Consider the following 22,122-nt stretch of genomic DNA (forward strand, 5'->3'; position numbering starts at 1 on the left):
CAGAAGAGCAGGACAGACAGAGTACCCACTCCCACAAGCCCTTTTTATAGCAGCATTGATGCATTCATAAGAGGGGAGCCCTCATGACCTAAACATCTTCATTAGGCCCAATCTTTCAACACTGTTGTATAGAAGATTATGTTTCTAACACCTCAATTTTGGGGACACATTCAAATCACAGTATCGATTATCCTTGCAAAATGGCTGAATGTTTAGGAACAAGGCACGAAAATAAACTTGAACTGCTCTACCAGAAATTAATGGGATTTGTGCCATGTTAAGTGCTTTAAGAATGTCTTTGCAGTGGCAACACAGTCAATTGCTACTGTCAAATCCAATTGCAAACATAGGTGGTTTTCAGCAAGTTAGATCCAGATCAAATCCTTATGTTATTTCACCATTTTGAACAAATCTTCTTCACTGCTTTTGTTTACAAAAATATTCTCTCTGCCAAAGAAGAGAAGAAAGAATTTTCTTGCAGAGCCAGCATTTCAAATTAGTCATTATCTCCACAAGAAAACCCTAACATAACCCAAGAATAACTTTTAACATCTGTTTATAAAGAATCTGAGATTGGTCTGGTGACAAGATCCATATTTATATACATTTTCCCAATATTTAGCATCTATATCAAAATTAAAAAGATGTGTGGGGTTAAGGTAAGGCTTTATTAATTACATAAATTCTATTTTCTCAAATATCAAAGATATATTTGTTACCCAAATACCAAAGATGCATTTCAGATTTATTACTAAAAGTTAAAGCTAAATTGAGTAATTTTAATAGAACATTGTCTTTACAGCACCATAGAACATTTCTTTAAAGCCAACTGGACTCCTAGAAAAATATTTGGATTTTTTTTTTGTTGTTGTTGTTATAAAAACAGCCTTGCCAAGAACTTGACAGCTCAGGAGGAAACGCCCTCCTCTTTTCTTTTTCCAGCTATTGTTATACATTTGGGATATTTGCTTTTATTGTTTCCTCATGGCAAATATGCCTGATTTTGTTCTTGAAAAATAATAACTGGGCTCAGAAAGATTATTTTTGAATTGAAATTTTAGGGGAGGTCTCTCAACCATTTAGTGTCTAATTCATGATTTGCTAAAAAAAAGTATTCTCTACAAAAATTTTTGCTTTGATTCATGACATGACAATGTGATTATTGATTATGATTGATTTTTATTTTGAAATGTCTTTTTTTTTTTTGAGATGTAGTCTCACCTCACTCTGACAACCAGGCTGGAGTGCAGTGTAACCTCTGTCTCCTGTGTTCAAGTGATTCTCCTGCCTCAGCCTCCCTAGTAGCTGGGATTACAGGTGCCTGCCACCACATCCAGCTAAGTTTTGTATTTTTTAGTAGAGCTAGGATTTCACCATGCTGCTTGGGATGGTCGTGAACTCCTGACCTCAAGTGATCTGCCCATTTCAGCCTCCCAAAATGCTGGGATTACAGGCATCAGCCACTATGACCAGCTTGAAATGACTTTTTAAAAATACATGTTCTTTATAATTATTAAAATATGCAATGTGAATATTTGTAAAATTTTTTTAAGTTAAAATTGAAATCAATCACAAACCCACCACCCAGATGTAAATGTTGTATCTATTTATTCCTTTTTCTATTTTCTCTCTATACACACACACACACACACACACACACACACACGTTTTGAAACAAAACTTAGGTCATACTGTATATACACTTTTGTATCCAGGTTTTTGCTTAAAATAGTGCCATGAGCATTTTTCTAAGTCATTAAGGATTCTTTGAAAAAATTTTAAACGCCATATCATATTGTAAATATGGCCACACCACACTTTAATAATTCTATTTATTTTTGCTATTGTTTCTAATCTTTCACTATTCAGAATGTGACAAGGAGTCCTAACTGGACTAGAGCTGGGACTCAGATGCTTCCAGATTGTTAGGTTAGCAAAAATCCTGCCTCCCACACTGCCCCACCACTTGTTTATTGGAATACAATTATTTTCACAGGAGCCGAAGAACTTTCTGAATTTATAAAAACTTGAACCCTGAACAGATATTTGCAATTATCTGAAGAATAAGCTAGTCTGTAATGCAGGCTGCTTACCATCTGCTCCACAAAGGTCCTAACTCCACCCAAAGAATGAGATTAATTCATCACAATTGCAAATGGGATAACCATGAAGAACAAATTCTAGCAACAGGATTTGATGTCAGAGGGAAAATGGAGGAGGTGCTGGGTGCAATGGGCTCACTAATCTTAGAATGCATTTCATTTATGCACCTTGTGGGGAATGGCAACGTGCATGAATGGAAGGGCTATGGACTCTGACACTTTGATGACCCAGAAACTCTGCTGTGGGGCAAATCCTAAATTAAGAATGTCCTGACTTTCACTTCTCAAGAAAATCTGCAGTGGGCAGATCTCTGGCACTGGCATACAAAGGCAGCTTTCTGACTTCACAAGAATTGAAGAGAGCATGTTTTCAGCACTGTTGGTGACCATAACCATAGTGAAAGTCACAATATTGGCAATGGCAGTGACTAACCATAATGGAAGCTAAATCCCAGTCAAGAATTGGCACAGAAAAACTGTCACGGAGGGCCCAGTTTGGATCACCATGATGGGAAAAGAAAAAAACTCTTATGCTCTAGGAAGCAAACATGATTAGAGTGGGAATTCTCCAAAATGAGTGTGAGTTTGATTCTTGAGTCATGAGCTGAGGTAGCCTTTTAGCTTCCCTGACATCACACTGCAAATTCCCCACAGCCACAGCGGCAGTAGAGAGGAGCAGCATGTCCTCCTGCCAAGGAATTCTGAGCCAGTTGACTAGACAGCAGGGACCCACCAGGATTGGCTTGTGTATACATGTTGGAAATATTTATTAGGAAATATTAGGAAGAAGATGACTGTATCATGAAGATCGAGGCTTCAGGCTGGTGAGATTTTAGGTATTAATATTCTTGTGACTGTACGTATAAATTCATGAAACTTAAAGTATCTAGATTTCCTAAAAGCTATATTATGATATGTATCTGCCAGGCAAGAATCAGCACAAGGAAGAAAAACTACTGTAAGTATTTGTATTAGTCAGCTAGGGCTGCCATAACAAAATGCCACAGACCAAGTGGCTTCAACAACAGAAATTTCTTTCTCACACTTCTGGAGGCTATCTGCTCACCTGACTGAAAGAGAGAAAGCTCTGTTGTCTCTTCCTCATCTTATAAGGGCACCAATCCTATTGGATTAGGGCCTGACCCTTATGACCTTATTTAACCTCTATCACCTCCTATCAGGCCCTATCTCCCAATACAGTCACATTGGAGGTTAGTTTCAAAAGATGAATTTTATGGTAACACAAACATTCCATTGATAACAGTATTTTAAACCAACAGAAATTAATGCAAGAGATTACAAAATTAATGAGAGAGGAAGGAGGAGGAGGAGAAGAAAGAGGTGCCATAAAATGGACCATCCTGTTTGTATAGTTACTGAGAATGTCACTATATCACTGAAGCGATGCCCTATGGTGAGTATTTACATGGGACACAAGTATTTTTAATACTCTGGGCTCTTTTGAAAGATCCATCCCTAAATATTTTCCTTATTTCTTGTTGCTGATCTCAAATTTTGCCCCTTCCCAGTTCTGGGCATTAAACAAAATGCTGGTCACCCACCTCTACTTGGCATCAATCTGCATATGTGGCCGTCTATCTTTCAAGGAATTGAAATTTCCAGAAAAACTGCACAGTTCTGCCCACCTGGAGAAGTGCCCTCCCTTTCACCCTTGGTGGTCACTCCTGAGCAGGGCTGTATGCTGCAGCATTCAACTTCTGGCTGCTTTGAGTTTATTTTGCAGAAACATCTATAAATCAGGCTGGAACTTTTTCTTTTTTCATAAACTAAGTGCATTAAATGCCCTATAACATTGTTAGTATGAATTGAGGGAGAGGTGGCATTGATCGACACTGGGAGAAGACATGGGAATCTGAATCAGCTTCTCATGCAACTCAGTCGGATCTTTAGTATTTGCTTTAGTGGGAAGTCCCTTTTTTTCTAATTGTTTTTGAGACAGGGTTGCCTCTGTCACCCAGGCTGAAGTGCAGTGGCATGATCATGGCTCACTGAAGCCTCGACTTTCCAGGAGGATCTCTTATGCCCTGCTTCCTTCTTTTGTTTGAGTGATTCTGGGCTGTGCTAAGTTTGTGTCATGGTGGATTAGACACTATTCAATCCATGAGTTCACAGGCATCCTCTGCATCTTTTTATCATGAGCACAATGGACCACCTCACACCCAATAAGATGGCTGCTGTCAAAAAAAGCTAAAACCAAAACTTCTCCAGAAAATAACATGTACTGGTGATGACACAGGAAAATTGGAACCCTTCTGCACTGTTAGTGGGAATGTAAAATGCTGCAACCACCATGAAAAACAGTATGACATTTCCTCAAAAAATTAAAAATGGAATTACCTATGACCCAGCAATTCTATGTTGGGGTGCTTATGCAAAAGAATTGAAAGCAGGTGTCAAGGAGATTTTTGCACACTCATGTTCATAGCTGCATTATTCACAACAACCAAAATGTACAAGCAACCCAACTGCCTACTGGAGAATGAATGGATAAACAAAGCATGGTCTATCCATACAATGGAATATTATTCAGCCTTCAAGAGGCAAAAAATTCTGACATATGCTACAATATAGATGCACCTTAAGAATATTTTGACACATGAAATAAGCCATTTGCAAAAGGACAAATACTATATGGTCATATGGTATTTATGTGAGGTACCTAGAATTGTCATATTTGTAGCAATAGAAAATAGAATGGTGATCGCCAGAGGCCAGTGGTAGGGAAAAATCAGGAGTTATTGTTTTGTGGGTACAGAGTTTCAGTTTTGCAAGATGAAAAGCATTTTGGAGATGGATAGTGATGACGATTGCACAACAATGTAAATATGCTTAACACTACTTAACTACACACTTAAAATGATAAATTGTATGTATATTTTACCATATTTTAAAATATCCTAAAAGTTAACACAAGGGCACTGTATGGCTGGTGGTGGGCCATGCAGTAACCAACTATGTGTCTTTAGTTGGAGCTTGTCAGAGGCTCCATACCAACCTCTATCTGCTGCAGTTACCTTGACTATATCTGGAGCTGCTGAGATCAAAAGGCCACTGGGGCAGATCTGTATCCACTACAACCCAAACCAGGTGGAGAGCCTTTTCGTGCTCTGTGCCTTATACAGAGCTGGTAGCCTTTCTGGATAGCTCAGGAATAGGTTACATCATGTATTAGTAGGGGTACAAAGAGAAGCAACTTGCCTTTCACATTGGAGAGGCTATTTTAACATGCCCCAGACTACTGCAGATCTCTAGAAATTCACGGAGATGTCAGGACCATGAATTTTCCCAGAGTGCATTTCCCACCCTCTGATATGTGTGTGCCTTACTTGGACGTCTGCCACTTTCTGTTCAACAGGTCTAATCAGCATGTTATTATCAATGTAGTGGACCGTGAGGTATCCTTAGCATAATGTACTGATCAAAGTCCTTGTAAATAAGTTGTGACAGATGAAAATAAACTGTTTATGATAATCTCTGCTCATTGAAATGAACAGACAAGAGTTACTTTGGAAGAACGGCATCTGGTGGGAATGTTCAAATAAATTTTTACGTGAACCTCAAATAATTCGATAGAGATGGAACAGCATGAGCAAAGACATAGAAAAAATTTGCAAGTGCAGGATACAGACAGGGACTTGTTGACTAACTGACAACATTTAAAAATATGTATCAAACACCTGCTAAATGCCAGTGACTTACTTGGCTGAGTTTGTCAAAGACAGCAGTCTAGGTCTCAAATGACAGAATAAGGATATAATTCAGAAGGCAATTGTAAACCACTTGAAAGTTTTTAAGCTGGAGAATGATATGATTAGGGTTGCTTTCCATGAAGATTAATCTGGCAGCAGAGGCTAATATTCTAGCCAGGAGGAAGCAATGAGGATCGGAACTAGAGTCATAACAGTGAAAAAGGAAGAGAAGGATGGGATGGAGAAATGTAGTAGAGGAAACTACACCTGTCCTGATATGGGGGCCAGAAGGAGAGATGAGCCAAAAACAACTCCAAGGTTTTGAACTTGAGTAATTGAGATCAATAAAAGAAATAATGAAGTCAAGAGGAGGAATTGGTAGTAGGCAGGAGACAATAAGGCAGATATTATTAAACTGAAGCACCCTGAGGGCAGGAACTGTGATTGTTTTGTTAAATACTTTTGTCCCCAGTGCTTGGCATAAGATGAACATTCAATAAATATTTGTCAGGTAATATGTCATATGCTCAATTTCAGTAAATTGACGCAGACACCCATAACAAGGAAGTATAATGATCCCTCATTTTTGCTATTAATTCTATTTTTATTTTCACCTACCTAAGGTATGAATAAAAATATAGGAAATACCATGATAAATACCCATATATATATACCAACTACTCAATCTGAGGAATAGATTATTTTTTAACAGATATTTTCTGTCTTAGTCCATTCAGGCTGCTATAACAAAATACCATAAACAGAATGGCTTATAAAAAATAGAAATCTATTTCTCATGGTTCTGGAGGCTGGGAAGTCCAAAATCAAGGCACTGGCCAATTCAGTGTCTGGTGAGAGACAGGTTCTGATTCATAGATGGCTGTCTTTTCACTGCAGCTTCATGTGGTGGAAGACATAAGAGGTTTTCCTCAGGCCACTTTTTAGAAGGGTGCGAATCCCATTCATGATGGTAGTTTAGTAAATCCCAAAGACTCCCACCTCCCAAAGGTCTCATCTCTTAACACTATCACCTTGGCACTTAACATTTTAACATTTGCATTTTGAGGAAACATAAACATTCAGACCACAGCAATTTTTTTGTCCCCATGCCTCCTGAAATTCCCACTTCCCAAAGGTCCCATCTCCTGATACCATCCTCTTGGTTGTAAGGATTTCAACATATGTATTTTGGGGAGACACAAACATAGCATTATCATTACTCCATCTTATAGATAAGAAGCCTAAAACTGAGAGTAGTTAAATAATTTGGTTCAGGTCATACAGCTCATACATGCCGGAGTTGTGATTTGAATATAGGTCATTCTGCCTTCAGAACCCACGTTCTTCACTATATCTGGTTTGTGACATGAGGGTTATTGATGGGACATCCAAGTAGAGGTACTCAGCATGTAGATGGAAATATAATATGGCATGTAGGAAAAGAATCCAAGACTGGAAATACTAATATGGGAATTAACTGCATCCAAGTGATGGCTGAAAGGATAGAAGTGGGGCTGGGTAGTGTGGCTCAGCCTGTAACCCAGCACCTTGGGAGGCTGAGGTGGGCAGATCACGAGGTCAAGAGATGGAGACCAACATGGAGAAACTCCGCCTCTACTAAAAATGCGAAAATTAGCTCGGTGTGCTGGCGTACATCTGTAGTCCCAACTACTCAGGAGGCTGAGGCAGAAGAATCACTTGAACCTGGGAGGTGGAGATTGCAGTGAACTGAGATCGTGCCACTGCACTCCAGCCTGGATGACAGACCAAGATTCCATCTCCCCCACCAAAAAAAAAAGAAAAAAAAGGATAGAAGTTGGAAGGGAATAAGAAAAATAAGCGTCCTGGCTGGGTGTGGTGGCTCATGTCTGTAATCGCAGCACTTGGGAGGCCAAGGCAGGTGGATCACTTGAGGTCAGCAGTTCAAGACCAGCTTGGCCAACATGGCAGAAACCTGTCTCTACCAAAAAATATAACAATTGGCTGGGCATGGTGGCAGGTGCATGTAACCCAACTATGCGGGGGGCTGAGGCACAAGAATTGCTTGAACCCAGGAGGCGGAGGTTGCAGTGAGCTGAGATGGTGCCACTGCACTCCAGCCTGGGCAACAGTGAGACTCCATCTCAGAAAAAAAAAAAAAATCAGTGTCCTGATGACACAGACTTGAACTTGGGTGGTGTGCCTTCCTAGAGCGAGAACAAAATACAGGAGACTATTTTATTGTTACTTTAATTATTTTTAAATGTTAAAATATTTTATTTTGAAAGATTTTAGTCTTATATTTAATCAACATATAATTGCATATTTATGGGATAATGTGATATTTGGTACACGTATACACTGTACGATGATCAAATCAGGGTAATTAGCATATCCATCACTTTGAACATCGATCATTTCTTTGCTGTGAGAACATTCAAAGTCCTCTCTTTTGGTTATTTTGAGATATACAGTACAATGTTGTTAATGACAGTCACTATACTATGGAATAAAAGACTAGAACTTATTCCAGCCATCTAAGTGTAATTTTGTACTCACTGACCAATCCCTTCACATACCCAACTTTCCCTATTTTCCTAGCTTCTGGTAGCCAGTAATCTACTCTGCACATCTACGAGATCAGCTTTTTAAGATTCCACAGATGAGTAAGATCACACAGTATATATCTTTCTGTGCCCTGCTTATTTCACTTATCATAATGTCCTAAAGGTTCATCGATATTGTCACAAATGGCAGGGTTTCATTCGTTATGGCTGGATAGTATTCCACTATGTATCTCTACAACATGTTCTTTATATTCATCCATTGATGGACACTTAGGTTGATTCCATATTTGGCTATTGTGAATAGTGCTGCAATAAACATGAGAGGGCAGATATCTCTTCAACAAAGTGATTTCATTTCCTTTGGATAAATACCCACTAGTGAGATTGTTGGATCATATAGTAGTTCTACTTTTAAGTTTTGAGGAAACTCTATACTGTTTTCTATCATAGCTGTACTAATTGATATTCCTGCCAACGATGCCTAAGGGCTCTGATTTCTCTGCATATTTGCCATCATTAGTTATTATGACTATTATCTTTTTGATAATAGTCATTCTGATTGGAGTGAAGTGATATTTCGCTGTGGTTTTGGTTTTCATTTTCCTCATGATTAACGATGAGGATTTTTTCATAGTTGGTCATTTGTATGTCTCATTTTGAGAAATCTCTGTTCAGGATTTTTGTCCATTTTTAAATTAGACTATTTGGTTTTTCTGCTGTTGAGTTGTTTGAATTCCTTATATATTCTGGATATTAACCCCTTGGCAAATGCACATAGTTAGCAAATATTTTCTCACCTTCTGTAGGTTTTCTCACCTTCTGTAGGTTTCCTTTATTGTATAGAAGCTTTTAAATTTAATGTAATCCCATTTGTCTCTTTCTGCATTTGTTGCCTACGCTTTTGAGTGCTTTCCCAAAAAACCCTCGCCCAGACCAATGTCCTGAAGAGTCTCCCCTATGTTTTACTCCAGCAGTTTCATAGTTTTGGAAGGAGGCTATGTTAAAGCCTTGACTATTGAGTAAACACTCTTTTCTTGCTGCCCTAGAATTTCCTTTTGGCTCCTAGAAGAAGGGCAAGCTGACTGCAATCCATTGAGTGCTTTTCCTCCACATCTTTGTCACAGGACAAGGCCAACAAGACATTGATACATTGCATCGTTGGTTTATACAAATCCTGAAGGAAGAGATGCTGCTTTTATTTTTTGCCAGGCAGAACCCCAAATGCAACGCTGAGCCTATCATACTGAGTGATTCCAGATGAGGCTGAGATTGTTCAGAGATATGTTCCCTGCTGCACTCATAATATGGTCCACTTGGGTTTAATTACGCAGAATAGGATCGTACTGAGTTTGTAATCATTAGCAATACCATCCCCAAAGAAACATGTTTTGGTTTCACTGCCAAATCAGAAGTTTGAGTTGCCTCAGGAGAAATGTAAGTATTCTGGAAAAAGTCTTGCAAGTGTTTTTGATAAGTATTCAAATCTCCTCAGGCCATTGAAGATAAAGGGATTCTGGGAAACTGCCCAGTTAATATCAAGTTTTTGTTTTAAAATTCTTTTAGCAATAGTATTTGCAACTGAATTATCTATATGATAAAAGTTGCATAAGAAGATATTCTCTAGAAGATGTTTGGTAACTTGCAATCAAGTAGTTTAGGTCTCTAATATGGGTAAGTATCCCTAGAGATCTTTAAAGACATTATCAACTCCCTCTTTAAAAAAAATCATAAAGACAAAGGTAGAGACAGTGTATTATTTTCTCTCTCTCTCAAATTCTCTTTCCACTTCAATATAGTATAGGCTATATTGGCAAATGCTGGAAGGGAGTCCCAGATAAGAAGGACACTAAATCTTGTAATTGTGATATGGCCAACACCAAGGAAATAAGAGGCAGACCAACTAAGGTAGTGACAGAGCATGTGGAAATACTAAAGAAAGCCTCAAGAATAGTAGCCTACTTACTGCCTTTTCCCTATTACTTCGAGAAAAATCAATGGATAGACTTAGGATCATGTACTTCTTGAAGTTTGATATTTGGTGTGTCTGGAATGAACCGTAGTCCAGAAGGTAGGCTAGGCTAAATTAAGCTTTAAAGCTCAGTGGCTTTATGTGACAACAATGACAAAAAAGTGTTCTTTTCACTCACAAAAGAATGAGCTGTGGCTTTCCACAGTTCTTGTAATAATGTAAGCAAATCTTGTCTCATTTCATTCTAATACTGAATAGTTTGTGGCCACAGTTACTTCAAACATGAAGAGAAAATTCATTATTATTTTTTTTCTCTTTTTTAACAGAAAATTCATTATCATTATTCTCTCTCTCTCTCAACAGAGTCTCACTCTGTTGCCCAGGCCTGAGTGGTGCAGTGGCATGATCTCAGCTCACTACATCTGCTGCCTCCTGGGTTCAAGCAATTCTCCTGCCTCAGCCTCCTGAATAGCTGGGATTACAGGTGCGTGCCACCATGCCTGGCTACTTTTCATATTTTTAGTAGAGATGGGGTTTCACCATTTTGGCTAGGCTGGTCTCAAACTCGCGAGCTCAGGTGATCTGCCCTCCTTGGTCTCCCAAAGTGCTAGGATTATAGGTGTAGGCCACTGTACCCAGCCTTTCTCTTTAATCTCAACATGTGACCTCCATATCATCAAGACAGGGGAAGAGAGAAGTGAAGGGCCACACAGGGGCTTTGTAGGTGTTTGGCTCAGAATGGACATAAGCCACTTTCACAGTCCATTGGCCACAACCAGTCACATGGCCCCATTCAATAGCAAGGGGGTTGAGAAGTGTAGTCCCTGTGTTCCCAGGTAGGATAGGAGTAATAGTCCCTGTGTTCCCAGATAGGACAGGTAGTGTAGAGTAATACCTACCATTTCCTAAGGCAAAAATCCCAGACACTGATGATAAAATGACGGCAACTACAATGTGCCCTGACAAGGGAAGAAGCAGTTTGGTGGACATGCAGGTAACTAGATCTTAACTCTATTGTCTGATATTTTGCTTGATGGTAAAAATAGCTTTGTTGAAATACACTTATTTTCTATCCAAGAGTCATAAATAGTAGAGAAAAAAGTAGCCATTTTCCAATTCTGTGGACATAGGCTGATTTGGTATAAATCTGAGTGTGGCTCCATCTGCAAATTACATAGAGTTGGAAGGATAAACTTTTTTTCTCTCCCCTTCTCATTTCTTGGTCTGGGACCAGATGGAGAGATTTCTGCTTTGTGAAGACTCAGAGATGCAGCATTCATCCTTCTGGATTACAGTTCATTTCAGACACACCAAATATCAAACTTCAAGAAGTACATGATTCTAAGTCTATCCACTGATTTTTCTTGAAGTAATAGGAGAAAGGCAGAAAGTAGACCACTCTTCTTAAGGCTTTCTTTAGTATTTCTCCATGCTCTGTCACCACCTTAGTTGGTCTGTCTTTTACTTCTGTGGTGTTGGCCATATCACAATTACAGGGCTTAATGTCCTTCTTATCTGAGACTCCCTTCAATCTTCCAGGATTTGCCATCATACCTTAAGTATGACCAATAGTTAAATAATAGCAGTATTTTCTGAGTAAACGAATGGCCAGTTTTCCTTTTCTCTCTATTTAGGATGAATACAGCCAACCATTTCAACAATATACTCTCTGTTCTCTCACCTTACTGCCCTCCAATTCTTACTACTTTTTCAATCTCTTCTGCCCTGCTAGGTGGTGTTAGAACAGCAAGGAAGCTTAGAGGGCTATATAACACTGTAAGTACCAGAAAGTTCTTTGTGGTTGTTAGGGATTAACACCGTTTGTGATGTAATATCTTAACATTAGGCTAAATTGTTCAGATTTACTTCCTTTCATCTACCAATTAGTGTTTTTTAAAAAACCTATTATAATAAGCAACAGGCCAGAAACACTTTTCATGCAAAAATTACTCACCAAGTAGACTTTTAATCAGCTCACCAGTAGAAGAATAGAACCCTGAAAGCATAAAATTTCAATGTCATTTGCCTATTTAGAATGTTCCCCTCCAGAAAAGTACTTAAGATTCTTTGTACTGAAAGAATTTGGAGATGATAGCTAACTTTGAGATTATCTAGGCAGGCGACTTTCTCGTTTTATAAACGAGGAGACTGAGGCCGGTGTGTGAGTTGGCACCAGAGCACTCTTGACTCTATTCCTGCTGTTATTCGGTAAAGAAGAAACAACGCCCTGGGTCAATCATGACATATGCAAATAGTGGTTTATAGTGCTAATCCTAATTGCCTCCAAAGTAGTAGGAGGCAGAAGATGTGTGGAAGAGGGCTCTGGAATTTTTAAAATAAATTCAATACCATATTAATTATTTGTCGGAACACTGCAATGTGTCCAGGCCTTGAACAAAAAGAGATAAGCAGAGTCTCTACGGAAAAGAAAAAATTCACAATCTGGCCCGAAAGATAAGAGCAAGGAAAAAATTGAACAGATATTCCAAGAACTATGTAATATTCTATAAAATTTTAGTTATGGTGGAACATTGTACTCTTAGGGCTGCAAGAAAAAAAAAATAGAGGACGTTCTTCTTCTCTTTGACTTTTTCCCAAGAGGCTTAGTACTAATTATGGTTCCAACTACCGTTAATATTATTAAGTAGGGAAATGGTACCGCATAATGGATGCTTTGTACCTCTATCTCCCAGTTCAGTTGGAGCTAAATAAAGATAGTAAATGAACACCCAACCCCGTGCCAAGGGAAAAGTTTGTCTGCAACAGTGAAGTCGCAGGTGGATGCGAGATGCCTGACTTAGCAGAGCATTTAGCAGGGCGCTAATACTGCTGCTAATATTTCCACCCGCACCTCCAGTGCTATGCCTGCCGCGCCTGGGCTGAAACACGCACCTCGAGCCCACGAGACCGTCCTGGTTCTAGAGTGTCTGTGGCAGTCTTCTTTTCCGCCCCACTCTGAAATCCCACCTATCTTGGGACGCCCTGGAAGGAAGCCCAGGGGCGGTGTGGAGCAGCGTGTACTTCCCCATCTCTCTTCCAAGAGACCACACCCAACACAAGGCCCTCTTTGTGTCTTGGGGAACAGTGGCCGTACAGTGCTACGCCGGCTGCCCCTCTTAAGAGGGAGCGAGAGGCCCCGGCGCCTGCCACTCGGGTAGAGGTGCGGCGCAACGGCGGCGCAGGTGGGCGCAGGCGCAGAGGTGCGCTCTCTAGGGCCGCGCGGTAGCCCAGGGGCCGCGCGAGGCGCACCTGGGGGCGGAGCCAAGCCCGCGTTCCGCCCACGCCCGGGCGCGAAGCCCACTCCACGCGCCCCTCCCGTCGCGCCGCAGACGCACGCAGGTGCGTGAGGCCGCGCCCGCCGGGGACCCTGCAGACGTGTGCCAGCCATGGAGCACATCCGCACGCCCAAGGTTGGTGGCACCAGGGCGGGAGGAGGAGGGACGAGAGGAGATGGAGGAGGAGGAGGGATGCTGAGCGCGCGGGAGGCCGACTGCTCTGACAGGCGCCGATGGAGCCTGGACCGCGGGCGAGGGAGGAGCTGGGAGCGCCTGAGCATCTCTGGGTCCCCACGAGCCTGGTCGTTCTCTTGCTGCCTCTCAGGCCTAGCCTTAGCTGCTGCTGGGTCTGACCTCTTGGTTTAGGGGCGCACAGTAGACACAGGGGTGGACGGGAGGGAACCTCAGTTGTCTGCTAGCAACTGGCTGTTGATCAACGCTTCTTTCTCCTGGCGCGAGGCCTTTCCTTTTAGCTGTTGGCTGCTCAGAGCAGTTGAAAGGGAAACAAGCCTTTCGGTGACAGGTGCAAGGAAAACGAGCTGCAGGCAGATGGCCTCCTGCGCCTGGAAGCTTGTTAAATCTAGGGGATCAGGCCCACTCGACTCGGCCTTTTCAGTCACCATCCTCATCCTCAGTATAGCAGCTTCAAGGAGCCTTACACGGAAGGGATGATCAATGTTCACTGTAGGTTGAATGATGGTTCTTGCCTTTTCCAGTCTGTTTTGTTCGTTAGAGAAAAAGATGCAGCTTATGGATTCGTCACGCACTGGTGTGTTGTAAACAACACCAGTTTTTGCTAATCAACAGAAGCGAATGGTCCCTGATCAGTCCAGTAAATTAACATCGGAAACGTTAACTGATGTATCAGTAGTTGTACTGATGATCTAATTTAGAATGAAAACCCTAAAGGACTGAAAATATGTTTTAAAATCCTATTGGCTGTCTGTTGTTACTACCACCACAGCTCCTTGCCTTTTGCTGGAAGAACTTCCATTTAAAATGTAGGCCCGTAACAGGTCAAACCTAGGTCAGAGTGGCCGTAGCTCAGGTGGCTCCAGGGAGCCCACTCATTTAAGAGGGGTAGGGGCAATTGCTTTATATCCAGGAAGAATTCATTTCTAAATTTTGGAATAGTTCCTGAGTACTTTTTTGTAAAAGCAGTTTAAAATTATCTTGTGTCATTGGAAAAAGAAGTCTTTCAGTTTGCTGGAGAATGTCAGTTCCAACAGTAAATTTAAATTGTATTGATTTTGCGCTAGGGGATTAAATTGTCCTTTCACAATCAGGAAATTGTAAACTTAGAAGATAGTGCTATAAACCACAGGATAGGTGGCTCAAAGCTTTCAGAGTTTAAGTGGTACTAAATAATTTATTCCAGAAGGACGAATTTAACTCATGGACTCTACCCTTGCCAAGGGCATTCTTTTTTCTTTTATGATGAGGGGGGTCCTTTATAAAAGTGATATCTGATGTGGATGTCGATAGCAAGAATGATAGGGTGACATGGCAGTGGATGCCACTTTCTTATGGAATATGAATTTGGGGTGACAAGGCCTTTTCTGTATACAAAGACACCTGGCACAAATTCACATGTAAAGCTGAGTCGCAAGAAATGTTTTTACTTACTCTTAAAATTGGTGTTTATTGATACTCCCTAAGCAGTGCAGTACTTCAAGTCAGAAATCCCCATTTATCTGGAAATAGGAAGAAATTGGGGGGAAATGGAAAATTGTCTGAAGTGTTATTGAATTGGATGGGTCGTTAACATTTGGGATAATGCCAGTGAAAAAAATCAGAAATTACAGAGGTTGGATGGATCTGATTCATTTATTCATTTATTTTATTCCACAAGCATTTAGAATCTTTCATGTGCCAGGCTCTGTATTGAGTGCTGGGAGCATCCAGGAATTCACAGTCTGGAAGGGGAGGCAGTTGTAAATATGTCAGTGTACGATAGAGACATATACAAGGTGCGATGGGTAGAGGGGGAGACTGGATAGAGGATCAGCTCTGCCCTCAAGGGCAAGGGAAACCTTCTTAGAAGAGCTGTCTTAACATGGAAGGACTTAAGGGGGACTAGGAGCATTTTTGACAGTGGTCATGTAGTTGTATAAATATATATTGTAATAAATAATTACAACTCTAAAGAAGCTGAAAAGAATAACAGTCAAAGATAAATGATTCCTGGATGTTAAATAACTTCCTCCTTCTGTTTTACATTTTTAAGAGCAAAGTTAATTTTAACAGTCTAAATGAAAAAGAGAACAAGATTACTTACAGAGCATGCAGAGTTAAATATGTAGTTGTTACTAATCATATTCATCTTTATTATTTGCTTCTGTTATACTCTGGTGAAACTATAGGTAAATTTCCTTCAATTTCATAGTTTTGCGTCTTGCGTTTGCAAGGAGTAGATACAAAGTTTGTTTATTTGGCCCATTGTATGTTTAAAGCAATATTTACCATGTGGGTAGTAGAGTTTTATTTTAAGAGGAAAAGAATTGTATGCATGTATAATGTACAGTTGCTTTTCTGTTACAAGGGAAATCATTCATTCACTGACTGTAGACTGTGTAATATCCATGGCAGTCTCTGTGTTCTGCTTTAGTCTCTGGAGTGCAATTTAAGGAGACAGATGCACATGCATAATCTGGAATGCTTTGCACATATTTCTTTCTGAGGGTTTGTGTGTGTTTAACTGAAGCCTTTAACACAGCATATGCTAAGCAGAGTGCTTCTCTTCAGAATGGTTCCTCTAGAGAGGAAAAAAGTTCCAAGGACAAGCTGGCTTGCAGATGAGTTAAAGCAAGGGCACCAAGTATTACCTGTACTCATCCCAGTTAACTTCTAGGTTTCTGCTTCACTGTCTGGCTTCCTTTACCACTCAGAAAACTTTCTTTACCACTCTGAAAACTTCCTTCACCACTTTGAAAAAAACTCTGGCTTCCTTTACCACTCTAAGCTGGAAGCTTACACATAATTTGGGTTCAAGTACTGCTTAATTAAATGAAAAGATTTTGGGACTCCTGGAAGTAATTTGAAGTGTTTGTGGGATTTAATTTGGTACTGGATTGAGGTGAATGTGTCCAGGATCCTGGTAAGTGATCTCTACTTTGTAGACTTTGGTCTTTCTGGAAGGCATTCTTCCCACATGTGTAAATTTGAGTTATGAAATAGTATATGTGGTAACCTCCAAAACAGACATTGCAAATGTCTTCTCTTCCTTTCTACACCTACCCTCCAGTCTGACCCTGACTGGTCTCCTCATTTACTTTTTTGCTCTTCTTGAATCCGTTTTTCACAGAGGAGCCTGGGTGGTGCTTTTGTGTCTCAAATGGATCATGCTACTTCCCTGCTAAAATTCCTAGGTAGCTTCCCTTTGTACTCAGGATATGAAGTGAGAATCCCCAGAATGGCTTGTAAGGCCCTGTGTAGACTGAGCCCTTCCTATTTCTGCAGCCTTGTTTTGTGACAGTCTTCTTATTCACTACCCTCTGATACAACTTGCCTTCACAGAGTTCTCCCACAGGACCAGTTGTTTTCTGCCTCAGGACTTGTGCACTGTTGTTCTATCTCGGGGAGCATTAATTCTCACTCTTCACCTGGCTAAATACTTGATCCTTCTCATTTGAAATTATGATTTCTCAGGCCGTTGTTCAACTCCTCCATCTAAATCAGATCTGCCTGTTGTGTTTTATCATAAAACCTTGTGTTTTCCTCTTAGGTTCCTCATTACAATTGTTATATGTATTTGAGTTATGTTCATTTAATGTCAAGTTCCCCTGGCTTGATGGAAGTCCTATGATGGTAGAGATTATATCTTGTTCACCCTTTGTATCTATAGCACCTAACACAGTGCTTGGGGCCAGCTAAGCCTGCAGTAAATTAGTGAAGAATGAATGATTAATTCATTGCTTTTTGTTTGTTTGTTTTTGTCACGGAGTGTCACTCTGTCACCCACGCTGAAGTGTAATGCGTGATCTCAGCTTACTGAAACCTCCACCTCCTGGGTTCAAGCGATTCTCTTGCCTCAGCCTCCTGAGTAGCTGGGACTACAGGCATGTGCCACCACACCCAGCTAATTTTTATATTTGTAGTAGAGATGGGGTTTCACCATGTTGGCCAGGCTGGTCTTGAACTCTTGACCTCAGGTGATCTACTCACCTTCACCTCCCAAAGTGCTGGGATTACAGGAGCCACTGTGCCCAGCCTCATTATTTTTAACAATTTGCTTTATTAATCCAGGCCTCTTGTACATTATACAATTGTACACAATACTACTTGACAGTATTGTGAATCTTCTTATATAGTATTAGTGTTAAATATTTGTGGATGTTAATGTATCTGACATAATATATGATATATAAAACATTTTGAAATTATATTTTAATTAGATAAAATTCAAATAATATAAAAGTCACCTTTTTTATTAAAGGGTACAGTTCAGTGGTTTTAGTATATTTACATATTGTGCAACCATCACCACCGTCTACTTGCAGAACACTTTCATGACCCCCGAAAGAAATCCATTAGCAGTTGGCCCATTAGTAGCTAAACTTGATGATACCCATTGAGTTACCCATTAGTAGTTAGACTTGATGATGATATCTTATACTTATCTGTGTTGAATATTATCTCATTGAATTTAGACTTTTGCTTATTTCTTACTCTGTTTTGGATAAGAAATACACATCTGCCATTTCTGTCAGTTTGGTACTATTTAATCACCTTGCTTTCTGTTGCCTCATTCATTATCTTATCCAAGAAGCAAAAGTGACTTCTAAAGCCACTTGCCCCCATCTCTCAGGATCTTGAACCCGATAGATTCACTAGTTCTCTCAGTTTGATGTCATTTAGCAGTTGACAAGTTAGTTCTCCATCACCTCGCCAAAGAGCTCATCCAAAAACGAAGTTGTCTGAAATGATGACAGTGACTCTATGATGTTCTTGCTGATTGGTGGTTTCCCTTTTTTAGGTTCATACAAAGTTCCATTAAATAACTCATTTTAGAACACTGCCAGAATTAATGTTGAACTCACCAACTTATAATTACAAAATTCTATATTCAGCATCAGAAAATAGTGATCTCTGCAGCCAGGCATGGTGACTCACCCCCGTAATCCCAGCACTTTGGGAGGTGAGGTGGGTGGATCAGCTAAGGTCAGGAGTTCGAGACCAGCCTGGTTAACATGGTGAAACCCTGTTTCTACTAAAAATACAAAAAAAAAATAGCTGGGCATTGCGGTGCACACCTGTAATCCCAGCTACTCTGAAGGCGGAGGCAGGAGAATTGCTTAAACGCAGGAGGCAGAGGTTGCAGTGAGCCGAGATCGCTCCATTGCACTCTAGCTTGGGCAACAAGAGCGAAACTCCTTCTCAAATAAATAAATAAATAAATAAATAAATAAATAAATAAATAGTGATGTCATTTTCTGTCTGTGAAGGAGGGACATCAGGAGGTCCATGAGATTTGCTTTTTCTTGATCATTCACTGTCAGTATACCATCAACTCCAAGGGTTGTCTCTTCTTTCATCTTCCTTTAGTAAATTATTTTCTGGTTATAAAAGTAATATGGACTGCATGTAGAAATTAACCACTGATAATATTTGGGTACATTTTCTTCTGGTGGTTTTTCTTTGCATATATTAAACATTGTCTGCTTAGAAATTTAGGATCACCCAATTCAATTTTGTAGTTTGCTTCTTTAAATTGGAGTGTTCAGATCATACTTTTAGAAGATTATGTGGGACTTTTTAAAAAATCCTAAGGAAATATCATTATATTTACCATTTTCCCATTTTAGGGCTATTATAATAATGATGAACACCTCCTTATTATCTGCATGTGATTTCTTCCCTATAATAGAATCCTAGATGGAATTACTGTGTCAAAGAAAATGAATAGTTTTATAGTTGATATATATTATCAAATGACTTTCCAAAAATGTTCTGTCATTTAACACTTTCAGTAGTAGCATATAGACTGTTGTTTTTACTATACCATTGTTTTGTTATTTAAGGTTTTTTTTTTTTTTGCTAATTTAAAGGGGAGAATAGCACTTCATCCTTTTAGTCTATTTTCTTTTTTTTACTAGTGAGGTTGTTTCTAAAAATATGTATAGTGATCAATTCGTTACTTTTTGAGTTGTTTATATTTTCCCCATTTTATAATGGGTGATTTAGTGTGCATGTATAGTGTATGTATTTATGATAGCTTTATTGAAGTATGATATAATTGACATAGCATAACATTTATCTTTCTAAAGTATGCAATTCTGTGATTTTGTTGTATATTCACAGAGTTGTACCACCATCATTATTATCTAATTTCAGAACATTTTCATTACTCCGAAAAGAAACCCTATACTCATTATTGATCAATCTCCATTTCTCCCTCTCCCCACCCAAGGTAACCGTAAATATACTCTCTGTCTCTATATATGTTTGTTTTTCTGGACATTTAATAAAAATGTAATCATAAAATGTGAGGCTTTTGTGACCTTTTCTTTTAATGTTTTTAAGATTTGTCTAAGTTGTAGCATGTATTAGCACTTCATTTTGTTTTATGTGTTCTGTGGCTAATACTGCATTTTGTTTATACATTTATCAATTGAGGGACATTCGTGTGGCCATTTTTGGCAATTATAAACTTCGGTGATAAGTTTTTGTGTGGACATATGTTTTTATTTCTCTTGGATAGAATTTCATTTCTCTAAGAATGGAATTGCTGAATCATATAGCAACTTTGTGCTTATCATTTTAAGGCACTGCCAGAGTATTTTCTGAAGTGGCTGCCCGGTTTCAAAACCCCGACAACAATGTGTAAGGGTTCCAATTTTTCCATATCATCACTGACACTTGTTATTTTAGCCATTCAAGTGGGTGTGAAGTGGTATCTCATCGTGGTCTTGATTTGTGTTTTTCTAATGACTAATGATGTTGAGCGTGTTTTCTTGTGCTTATCAACATTTTCCTGTCTTTTTGGAGAAATGCTTATTCAATTCCTTTGTTCCTTTCCTAATTCAGTTATTTGTCTCAAATTATTAGATTGCAAAATTATGTAATCTGGATACAAATCCCTAATCAGTTATATGACTTGTAAATATTTCCTCCCCTTCTGTAGGTTTTCTTTTCACTGTTTTGATGATGTCCTTTGAAGCACAAAAAGTTTTTAATTTTGATGACGTCCAACTTTTTTTTTGTCACTTGTGCTTTTGATATCATATCTATATGTATTTTGTAGAAAGCCATACATTACAGAAAATTTCGTTCAAAGGAGCAGAAAGAAATTAGCAATTCTGGTCTTTTAAAAAAAAAAGAAAAAAGAAAAGGGGCCCAGGCGCGGTGGCTCACACCTGTAATCCAGGCACTTTGGAGGCCAAGGCGGGTGAATCACCTGAGGTCGGGAGTTCAAGACCAGCCTGACCAACATGGCGAAACCCTGTCTTTAAAAAATAAAAAATAATTAAAAAAAGAAAATAGCAATTCTGCATAATCTCAAAATCCAGAAAAACTACTGCTGTGTGTATATTAGCCTTTTTCTTTACATTTATAAGGCAATGCAATTTAAAAGAAAATCATGTCCATTTTCTCTCTCATGAGAGAAATGTGTGTGTGTGTGTGTGTGTGTGTGTGTGTGTAGTTTTGGGGAGTGAGAACCTGTTTTTTAATATGTCAAAATATTTTTTTCATTAAATATCTTTCTGAAAAGTAATTTTTTTATAACCACATAATCCACATTGTGACCATACGTTATGTAGTATCTGGAGGCAATTCCCCACGGCTTTTTGCAGTTTTGCACTTTCGTTCTGAACCATCTTTTCAAGGATGATTTTATACTGAACAGCCTTGAAAGAGAGGAATAGCTTCTTCCTTAGTAGCAGAGGGCAGGTTTATTTGCTGTCTGGGGTAATAAAGATAAGGTTATCCTCAGGGACAAAGGATTATTTGCATCCGGTTTATATGACAGGCATTTCTTAAACCCTGAGTCTTCAAGGTTCCTGACTGAGGATGCAGAACCCTGCTGTGTGCAGCATCCATATGGACTCTTCCATATTGCCCCTTAGACTTGGGAGGGGAAGCATGGAGAGTTAATACAAAGATGAAGCTTATACCTCCTGGTGTACAGAGAATACTAATGTCCTTTGTCTCTGACCCAGAAATCTTGTGTCTTCTGCCAGCATATGAAACTGTGGGAGGCTACTTGTTAGTTGTAAGCAGGTTAAAATCTCAAACACTTCCTAGTTCTTGATAAACTCCTAGTGGTTGATATTTAATTTATCCCTATATTTTCACTGCAATAAATAACTGATAGTCTGGGTGCAGTGGCTCACGCCTGTAATGCCAGCACTTCGGGAGGCCGAGGCAGGCAGATTATTTGAGGTCAGAAGTTTGAGACCAGCCTGGTCAACATGGTGAAACCCTGTCTCTACTAAAAATACAAAAATTATCTGGGCATAGTGGCAGGAACCCGTAATCCCAGCTACTCGGAGTCTGAGGCAGGAGAGTCACTTGAACCCG

The 22,122-nt window shown here is 39.6% G+C and overlaps 2 protein-coding genes across 11 annotated transcripts in view; one reads left to right on the forward strand and one right to left on the reverse strand.

Moving 5' to 3' along the window:
- The window catches only part of LOC128929422 (uncharacterized), a 110,403-nt gene extending 96,520 nt beyond the window's left edge, over positions 1 to 13,883 (reverse strand). For all 8 annotated transcript variants that reach the window (XR_013525568.1, XR_013525566.1, XR_013525565.1 and 5 more), the window contains exons 1-2: positions 13,220 to 13,883; positions 12,282 to 12,323 (exon numbers count right to left, since the gene is read on the reverse strand). Coding sequence is in view for 2 of the 8 variants with exons in the window: in XM_054243796.2 (XP_054099771.1) it covers positions 12,282 to 12,323; positions 13,220 to 13,883 (706 nt within the window). In the remaining 6 variants the exon portion in view is untranslated. The remainder of the gene's footprint in view (positions 1 to 12,281; positions 12,324 to 13,219) is intronic.
- MTMR7 (myotubularin related protein 7) overlaps positions 13,655 to 22,122 on the forward strand; it is a 102,490-nt gene continuing 94,022 nt past the window's right edge. For 2 of the 3 annotated variants that reach the window (XM_002756900.6, XM_035270197.3), the window contains exon 1: positions 13,655 to 13,737. In XM_002756900.6, coding sequence (XP_002756946.3) covers positions 13,714 to 13,737 — 24 coding nt within the window. In that variant the 5' untranslated portion in view covers positions 13,655 to 13,713. Of the gene's footprint in view, positions 14,287 to 22,122 lie in introns of all 3 variants that reach the window. The other variant, XM_035270196.3, reaches the window with a different exon arrangement.

The sequence above is a fragment of the Callithrix jacchus genome, chromosome 13 (genome assembly GCF_049354715.1).
Source record: "Callithrix jacchus isolate 240 chromosome 13, calJac240_pri, whole genome shotgun sequence".
Taxonomy (NCBI): domain Eukaryota; kingdom Metazoa; phylum Chordata; class Mammalia; order Primates; family Cebidae; genus Callithrix; species Callithrix jacchus.